The sequence below is a fragment of the Merops nubicus genome, unplaced genomic scaffold (genome assembly GCF_000691845.1).
Source record: "Merops nubicus isolate BGI_N331 unplaced genomic scaffold, ASM69184v1 scaffold36068, whole genome shotgun sequence".
In the NCBI taxonomy this organism is placed as follows: domain Eukaryota; kingdom Metazoa; phylum Chordata; class Aves; order Coraciiformes; family Meropidae; genus Merops; species Merops nubicus.
The window spans coordinates 21,934-32,204 of NW_008628335.1; the positions used below are offsets into that span (position 1 = coordinate 21,934).

Sequence of the window (10,271 nt, forward strand, 5' to 3'; positions counted from 1 at the left end):
AATGTCAAAACCCTAATAGCAATCTATAATTAACTCAACTAAAAAAAAAGTATCTCATTCCTCCTCCCTCAAAAAGTCTGACACAAAACAATATAACTAGAAACCAAGAAAAGATAAGCTTAATACAGAAACTTTTGTTAACTAGATAAAATAGTCTAAGTCCATTTATTAAATATTCCTATTGCTTGTGAAGACAGCACTTGAACCTTTCATACTTTATTTAAAGCAAAGATTGATAGAAGCTTTATGAGAGGCAGAAATATAAACATCTTAATTTAGCAATTCAGACATACATATTTTATAGATACAAGAGGACCCTTCAGCTTTCTTAAACACACACTCCAGACCTGCAACAGCATTTCAATTTCACTTTAAAATGATTATAGTAAACAGCATAGTTTCAGTCATGCCAACTTAAATTACTAAAGCATAGAACCAAGAGCAACTAATATGCTATTTCACATCGATTGCTTGTATTTTCTCTGTTCCACTTCACAAAGAGATGATGCCCTAAAGACATTAAAACTGACAAAATAATTTGTAACTATGAAATAGTAGAGATATAAAAACTGGGACATCACAACTGCATATTTAAAGGGGAAATGACACTGTTCTTTCTGTAATTAATGCACTGCAGGTTTATTTTTTTCCTTCTCTAACATGTTATTTAATTGTGTAAATACAAGATACATGTAACATGCCTTACCAGAGACGGTCAGCATTAACAGCATCATCGTACAACAAAATATACAGGCAAAACCCACCAACCACCAAGGCGTGGACTGTGGACACTGTCCTGGAAAAGAGATCACAGTCACAAGGAGGCACTGCCATTCACTACTTTGTTTTGTTCTTGAGGTAGGATGTTTCCAAAGACATTCACACCTGATCCAGCCAGCTCTGTGGAAGACTGTCATCTCTGCTTTACCCACTTGCACAACAACAGGTGGAAGAAACCCGTCAGCACCAAAAATCAAAATACAAAAAGGAGGAATCTTTTAGATTGGAGTTGGGGGATGTTAAACAGAAAAGTAATTGAGATCTACATTTTCCTTCAATTTCCCATATATTATCCTTAAATCCTTAAAGACAATATGACATCCAGTTCTCCAACAAATACTTACCGTATTGCCCCGTTTGTTGGAAAATCTGTATGCATTTCTTATTCGGATTGACCCGTGGGCCCTGCAGCAGCAGGTTTCTCCTTTCAGGCACCAAATTAATAGACGACTCATAATAAATCTGCCAAGTTTGGGTTTTTGAAAGAGAGGCATTAAACAAAAAATCCTATCAAGGAAAGCTTCAAAAAGAATTCTACTGCAGTTGAAGTAGATTCTGGTTTTCCAAGAGAAAGCTTGTACAACAAAAGCTTGTAGCTGACTATCTGGGGTGTAACAGCTACAGGGTCATATGAACTGGCAGCTCCCAGCTTTATTTTATGCTCCTCTTGTCTTACATAAAGTTACACTAATCAGAGTTGCCTTGTCCATACATGGGTACTAAACATTTTTTTCTTCCAAAGACACGAGTCTCAAGAGTACAGGTTTCATGTACACTGTAGACCAACTCCGAATGTTAACAAGCACTTTAAGAGAATCACCTATTTACAGAGGCCCCCAACAGGGTTTCTGCCAGCATGCAGCCCAGGGCTGTTCTGCCCTTTTGAGTCCACATGTATTCTTGGAAGGTAGAACAATGCAATGGGCTTAAGTCCAAAATGTGTAACCTTGTTCCTCTAGCCACGGGTTTAACACTACTATAAACTGCCACCTAATAGTGTGTAGCTACTGACCGCCTTTGACTGCTTTCCCACTTTTCACGTGGGCCTAGGAAGAAAAAATAATTATGTGCCAAAATAGCTCTACAGAATCATGGACATTATTTGAAAAATAAGAACTCCAAGTTCGATGCTGAAACACCTTCGCCCCATACTCACAGCATTAACAATATGCACACAAATGTATAAATGCTGTTAGTCATTAGGCTCGCCTTTGTACATATTGAATACATGTATTTGAAAGGTAATATTTTAAATATGCATAAGTCACTCTACCACACGAGATCTGAAGAAAACATCTTACTTCCTGCAGAAGGCTTTGTAAAGAAAGACTAGGTTATAATCCCTCATCTGTTTCCAGAAGTTCCATTATTGCCTATTGGCATTAAAAGATTCTGTAACCTTTCATAAAAGAAGTCTCTACTTACAATTTAACAACTGTCATCATTCTATTTTCAGCAGCTTTTTCTACAGTGTTCCAAAAATTAAATAGAGATTAATATAATATGAATAGTCAAATGTATCAAGCTGAATAAGAACTTTTACTAAGCATTATAGAACAGGCTGCTCTCCCCCCCCATATTTTTTTTTAAGATTTAATTAGTATAGTTTAATTAAAATGTCTACTCTTGCAACACAGAATTAACAGAGAAGTAGGAAGTTTGCTTGAGAAATAACTGGGAATTTTGAACTTTAGGAGAGTAAAATGCTGAAAGAAGTAAATTGTGCCCTAGAATATCGTTCATTAGTTTACAGTTGCACTTTGTCTCGGGAGTGGCTGTTTGTCCAAACCTTGGTGTTTTAGAATACAAGCTATACACAAGCACAGCACTTGAGGGGGGGCAGGAGGATGAAGAAAATAAGCAGATTTTCCCATTTACTCCAGACTTTGAAGCTTCTCCATAGAATGGACAGAGGGAGGGGAATAGTGCAACACTCCATTTTAATATGGAATCTAGGTCAAGCTATCAAGCTCTGTACACTTCCTTGAAATTGCTGTCAAGGCTTGCAACCTTTAACTCCTCATTACACTGCAAAGAAAAAAGTTGCACTGATAAGTTGCACGCTTGTTTCTTTAGTATTGAACATATTTTTTACAACTCCTTAATAGCAGTACAAAGATTTATTACAGAAGACATGACAGGAATTTCTGAACGACAAATTGAAAAGTTATACTACGTCTGTGTCAAAGTACAGTCTTTAACTCAACTTGAGCATCTGCATAGTTAAGGTTTCAGAAGTAATTGCTTTATTTGTTCTTAATTCCTGGAAGGTCAGAATGAACAAATCGACAGTATGGAACACACAGTGCAGAGCTGCAGCTCAACCATTTCCTTACAAAAGCTTCCAAACTGTAACAATATATTTTCAATGCTACGGCACATTTCGGGCAGATGCCCTCTTCCAGACCCAGCTGAGCTGATAAAAATGCATAACCATCCTCTGTGCCAGTTTCCTTCAGGACTGCCAATAGAAACATTTGTGTGAGCACTCCCAACACCAGTTCAACACAGGGCAAAATAACAACCATCTACTTTTAAAACATTTACGTTAACCCAACTTATTTTACTGGGAGATATAATAACTTTCTTTATCTGTACTGCAGAGTATATACTTGTCCATCTACATTCTCTGAACATGTAAGAAACACCTTGGGGTGTCTCTCGTTTTGGTGAAACACTTGAGTGATGAAGCAGTTTGACAAAGCACTTCATGCCCTCCTCAAGTATAACATCAACAAGCTGTTGATGAGCCATGCTTTGTGTTTCATGCCTTTTTAACTCCAGGACTGGATGTAGCACTGGACCACAACTGATTTGTGTTCTAACATCTACATCCTGTATCAACTCCAAGAAAAAAATGTCGAAAGTAAAAAAAAGATACTGACTGGGGTGCTGTATCAGCTTGAGCAGTTAAAACACCTTACTACAAAGCAGCCCAGAAATTACAGGGCAGCTTATTTCCAACACACTTGTGATGTATGAAACAATTCATATGTCATTATGCAAAGCACCACAACTTAGCACAGTGCTACCAGGCATGGGATAAGTTCTCAGAAAGCCCGTTATGCAATTCAAGGGTCACTTGATGTGGCTTACAGACAGGAGTTCCAACCCGATAACAGATTAGTTTAGCTTCTCTGTTTGCCTCTATTGTCAATTGTAACAGAGATAAATGTAATCTGCACTGATATCATTAACTGGCATCCTACAAAGTTGTTCTAGCAGATAGGCAATTATTCAAAGATCAAAGTGAAATTAAGATGGTGCCTTTAAGAACACCACAGGTGGACATTTGCCAAACAGAAGAGCAAGACTATTTTAGTTGCTAATGCTGCCCAGAACAATGGAAAAAACTTTAAAAGTATCCACCTGATGCTGCCTTTAAACAGCACTGAGGACCAGTGATATGACTAATGCATTTTGAGTGCAGTGCCATATAGTACATATTTTTTTAGCTTCAAAATTGAGAAGAACCTGAAAAAATATTTTCTTGTTGAAACAGACTAACCCAAGCATAAAGTTCAACTGTATCTAATCAATTCAACCAGAGATCCCCGCATACTATATACACCCTTTCCGAGTAGTATATTGCAAAAAAAACCTCCGTGATCATCCCATTTGCAATTACTGCCCTAGACTTCTTTTATGGCTTAAGAGAGGGAAGCACCCAGTGCAGATTCACAGAGTTGAACAAGTTTCTAACAGTGCTCTGAGGAGACAAGTGTAATGCAGTCTCCACCCCAGTGATGGAACTGCAGAAACACAAAAAAGTGAGGAAGGATTTTAGACTGAGTTTCCAGAACTCCATCCTGAATGTGTACCGTGTGTCTGTCATAGCTTCCCCCTCCTTGTCTTGCAGTCTCCTTCCCCACCAAGACACAGATGTACCTGTCTAACCCTGCCTCACTCCAATACTACACCAAAGATTCACTGAATTTCTTGCAAAACTAACTTACGTAGAAGAGGTTGTAGTGTAGGAGGCACCAGGTGAACAGAGAGCAATTTGCTTTGCATCTAAAACCATGACCAGAGATACACTAGCATTTAGATCACAGAATAAATTTCAATAGTTTTGATTTTCATGTATGTTTGGGGGAAAGGAATTTTGTACCTCTTCTATTTACTAGGAGTGTCACAGAGAAACCATTTAAAATTAATCCACTTCAGTTTACTAACCTCTCACCAGTCATTGGTTTTTTTTTTACTGACTTTCATTGAGGCATCCCTGTCTAACAAAGTGTTTAAGGTACAAGGGTTTGTAATGCTGTGTGTTCAAGAAGGGGCCTCACCATTTTACATTCAGAACTTGTCAAGTGCCTGGAGCCATCCCTCTAATCCTCACAGACATTTAACATATAAATACACACACAAGTAGTTCAGACTAGTTAACCAGTAGTTCAGGCTAGTTGTTAACAAGTAGTTAACAATTTCAGGTAAGTTATTAGTTGTAGTTTGTTTTGAACACTCTACCTTGAATTCCATTCGATCTTCCTTTTTTGGCTAAGATTGTTAAAACCAGGTGTTATTCGTGCTGACACCCAAGAACTTAAAACATGAAACAGGAGTTGAAATACAGTAAAACTGGCAACAGCAATGCCAATGGTCAGGTTGCTGAAGGAAGCCATTTTTCTTCAGCCTGTGAAGAGAAGCAGAAAGTAATTTCAGTCCATTCTCCATTTAAAGCAACCACAGAAAGTGTTTTTGACAGCTAACTTAAGAACAGAAGTATTCTTCACTATAAGTTTCACCCTCTTCAACATTTCTACATAAGCCTTAATAGTATAAAAGTACCCCCAAACTTTTACATGTAAATGTTGCATTTTGGTTTGGGTTTGGGTGTTTTTTGAACATCTGCATACTATACACTTTGATTGCCTGAAGTTGCACACATTTTATCTACTCGGAAGGGACAGGGAGGACCACTGACCAGTGCAACAGCCAGCTCAGAAGCCTCCACTGCTGACCAAGAAGCTCCAAAGTTAAAACTCATCACATTCTTACCATATTGGCTGCTGCCAATAGGATTTTAAAAAGCAACAATGAAATCAAGTAAATGTAGTAGGAAGATTTTCAGGTCAGCCTCAGGAAGCAATAGCCTCAGTGCAGCTCTGTTTGTGTACTTTACAGACACAGTAGTTCTCAATTTGTTCACAGCTGAGTTTTTCTTTTTGTGACAGAAAGTGGGCTATCATATTTGAGCTTTTTTTCTTCTTCATGGGAAAGTCTGAAGTTTGTATAATTTCAGAGCACACTGAAAAGCTTCCTATTATCAGAACTACTGTACTTTTCAGATGCTGGACGTGTAGCTATTTCATGAGGTCTAAGTAAACAGCTAAACAATTCTAAATATCAATATCACTTTCTAAATGCTTCAGTCATTTCTCCTGAGTCAGTATTTCGCAAGACAGAACAATATTTTCCCTAAAGCCACAAACTTCTGACATACATCTCTGGTTTGATGGTGTCATCAAGTGTTTTATATTCCAAGACTGGCAAAGGTTACAAATGCATAAAAAGTCTGTTTGCATTAAGTTGAACAGAAAAAGGAAAATAAGCCAAATGGCTTAATTTAAAAATACATAAATAAATAAATATTTTAATACCCGTTTCAATAACTGCTGTCACTTATTTGAGTTTTACTGGAGAAAATATATAAAAATAAAAAAAAACGACCTTAGAGGCCAGCATAATTTGATGTTTCTACAACCACCTAATGGTCAGCAAAACCCAAAAGAATTACATTTCCCTTTTTTTCATGTGCATTATAGAATGAGGGAGTATGCCTTGGATTTTTTGAAATCATGCCTGCATTGCAGATGGAAAGAAACCTGACATTCTGGGTTGGGGGGGGAAATAGAAAGAAAAGCTCACCAGTTAATACAATAAATTAAAAAAAAAAAAAGAAATTACAATATTCTCACTTGGTGGTGTAAACAATGAGTATATTGAAACATGACTTGCATTTAAACTTAGAATTTTAACAAAAGGTGTATTCCTTATAGATCAGGAAAAGAACTTTTTGTCTTCAAAGATTCAGAAGGTTCAATGATCTCAAATGTTTTTCCCCTCCTATTTCTTATGTTTGTTTCCTCAGAACTGAAGTGTAAAAAAAGAAAGTTAATTATCTGAAGAGTTTCTCTAAGTAGTACCCACAGTAAAAGCTACAGCTACATAAGCAGGACAAATAACAGCACACCAGCTTTAATTTTGTCCTAGGGACCCTGCAGTTGTTAGATTGTATTTGGTGTGCTCTTTGGGCCCATCTTGCTGCTTGGTTTAACCCGAGAGGAATCCAGCTGTATGTGCTGGGACAGCCAGACACAAACCAAAGGGTATTTAAGTGGCAGTGATCAGAAGACACCATTCTTAAGTGCATTTCTACTCCAAATTAAAAATTTGATGTACACATGCTGCAGTGCATTGCAACAAAGTTGGGTTCATTCCAGCTGTCCATCTGATGACCTTGTTCTAGTTCAGCAGCATACTAATCTTACATACCTTTTCACATTACTCTGTTAAAACTTCCAATTTTAAATACTACCCCGAATATTCAGCATTCTCCCAAGTACTTTTAAAACTTTTCTCCACATACATCTCCATTTGCCTCCACTGACCAAGAAGATATAAAATACAAATCAAATTCTATGCCCTTTTTCCAGACTTTAAAGTCCTAGATACAATGGGTATTAAGCTTGATTTTCTAAACATTTTCTGTTTGAATGAACAAAACAATTAGTTCAATTTTATATCTTCCAGTTTAAATCCACTGATTTGTACACTGATGATGTGCAGTGTCCATCCCAGATTGTCCCCCTGATGCCAAAAGTTCGTTATTACATCATAGAAGGACTCTGTTTGAAGAGATCTTTAAGAACATCAAGTCTAGCTGCTAACCAGCACTGCTATGTCACCCCTAAACCATGTCCCTCAGCACCACCTCTATATGTCTTTTAAATACTCCAGAGATGGTGACTCCACCACTTCCTTGGGCAGCCTCTTCCAGGGCTTTGTCATCTCATTTGCAGTAGGCAAGTCCTCTCTCGGACCACATAAGGAAAAAACAAACAAAACAGTTGTTTTAATTCCTACAGTGAAGGAAGCCAAAATGCATGTTGAGGACAGTTCTCTTCAGAAAAACTGCAAAACCACTGAACAATCCCATCTACTTCATTCTTTTGACTAAAATACAGCAATTCTCACGATGCTACCAATTTCATTCATCTGCAGTGACTATACTAGTATGCCTGAGTTTCAAAGACACTGACATAATCTCTTTGAGAAAAGAAATGCATGCTTTGTCTTGTTCTCTTAGTACCAGAGGATTTTGTTAGCTAAGTAATGTTTCAGTGTGTGACAGGTAGCACAGGAGATTATGGAATTAAAGACAAAACTTCTCAACTGCCACTTACAAGAAATGCATTAGACAAGCCAATTTCTTTTATGCAAAAGTACTTCCATGGAAAGTGCACGATATGACTTTCAGAAGTATCTATCTGTATCTCTCAGAAGTTTAGCAGCAATTGCAGAACCATGATGCCCACAAAGGACAAACCCACGATGGTAACAGAGAATAAACTAGTCCCCCAGCCTCTATGGTTGATCTCACAGGTACTGAGTTTTGCAAGCCTGATTTCAGGTGATTTCATATATGCTTATCAAGATGCCGTTTAAAGTACATTAAGTACCAAGTCTGGGAACAATTTCATGTTTTACTTAGGCAAATTAAGCGTGCTTTCTTTTAAGACATCTCAAAGACCAGGTGCAAATGCTGTGTTTCATGTGAGATGGAAAAACAGTTCCGCTATAAATGTTTTCTCTAACTTGTTTTCAACTATACCTTGTTTAACATGAAAATTAACTGTTGTTTACCAGATTCCCGTCTTATTCAAAAGAAAAATAACTCATGTTGTTCACCCAAAGCTTATAATTTAAAAGAAGCATAATATGTTTCTGATTCCATGTGATTTCTTCGCCCTGAAGACAATCACCAGAGTTAGTAAGTCAAAGGCAGCTTCAACTACCCATCTTTTCTGCCCCAGTATCTTTCTGTAGCTGTCCATGGAAGTTTGATCAAGATACAGAACTTCATGGATTATATATGAGCAGACACTTTATCGCCCAAACTGCATAGTCGTTGATTACCATTCAGTCAGCTGATACGGGTTTTGAGCTAGTGACATCTGGGTGAGGACAGAGGTTTAGTGTGTCTACTTTGTAATTCAGGAAAAAAAAAAAAAAAAAAAATCTATCCAGGCTAGTTCTTGACCATTAGGTTTTTAGCAGTGGTCTTTTCCTGGCTTACCCAAAATCAGCATCTTAACCATTCAGTTAGACAATAATTACAAATGATCAGAACTTCACTCTTGTAGCTTTTCAATGTAGTCTTTAGCTAAATATCAGCAAACATTTGAAAGTAACATTTTTCATCAAGGTATTGGTTATGCCTGTCTAGGACAGTATCAAATTGCTCTATTGACCTCAGTAGTTTTGGAAAAGCTAAGAACATATCTTTTCAATTGTACTCAGTAAGAGCTGAAAAAATACTCTTTTTCATCTGCTATTAACATGCTGTGGGTTTCCTGCAATCTGTTTCTACTTGAAACTTAGAAGAAAAAAACAACAATACTAAGACTCACCATTCATTCACCTTCAATATGAAGGTGTTATGAGCTTCTGACAGAATCACTTACTAGAAGCGGATAAAGGAGCAGAAGAGTTACTGAGCGTTGTTCCACCAGTGGCATTCAGCATTTATATTCTTATTTTGCTGTTTCCACATAAATTTTTCACATCATAAACATAAGAAATGCAACTATATAGCCACAAGATATAGTAAGGAGATGCAGAAGAAGATAAAAGGCCCAGAGTCCTTACACTCTGCAAAGCTAGATTTCAAGATAAATTGGATCAATTTGCAAACAAGATTACACCGTAAAGCTGCCAGCGATACCAGGACATCCCATTCAGCCTCATGCTCTCCTGAACTGTTTGAAACTGACAGCCCAATCCAATCATTGTAAAACCTGTCACATGAAATCACAGAAAGCAACGCAAGGCTGTTGAATGTTTGCACATAGTAATAAAACATCTGCAGTGCTCGAGTTTTGGTGTACTGTTGGTTCTGAATGGTAGTTTCTAGCGCTCCAACCAGATCAGACGCACCGCGTTTGGCAACCTTGCTTAGCTCAGTAAGCAGCATTACAACGAAACACAAAATTCAAGCTACCCACAGCTTAAGCCATTCCCTTCTCTGTGTACAGCTATTCACACCGAAGCAACTCTAAGGACAGTCAGAGGTGCGAGCTGTGCGCTGCGGTATCATTTACCCACATCTATTTCCTCAATCCCAGCAAGAAGTTTGCAGTCGGAAGGCAACAAGGAAAAGGAACCCCCCACAAAACTCGGAGGAGGCACTGAGGAGCAGAGGCGCGGAGGGCCCCTAGCAGGCTACACGTCCCGAGCAGCGCAGCGCTACCGAGAAGCAGCCGGGC

General features: G+C 38.0%; 1 protein-coding gene across 1 annotated transcript in view; it reads right to left on the reverse strand.

Moving 5' to 3' along the window:
• The window catches only part of TMEM56 (transmembrane protein 56), a 17,954-nt gene extending 12,536 nt beyond the window's left edge, over window positions 1-5,418 (reverse strand). The window contains exons 1-2 of the mRNA XM_008946620.1: window positions 5,251-5,418; window positions 707-796 (exon numbers count right to left, since the gene is read on the reverse strand). Coding sequence (XP_008944868.1) covers window positions 707-796; window positions 5,251-5,405 — 245 coding nt within the window. The 5' untranslated portion in view covers window positions 5,406-5,418. The remainder of the gene's footprint in view (window positions 1-706; window positions 797-5,250) is intronic.
• Window positions 5,419-10,271: the final 4,853 nt, after the last annotated feature.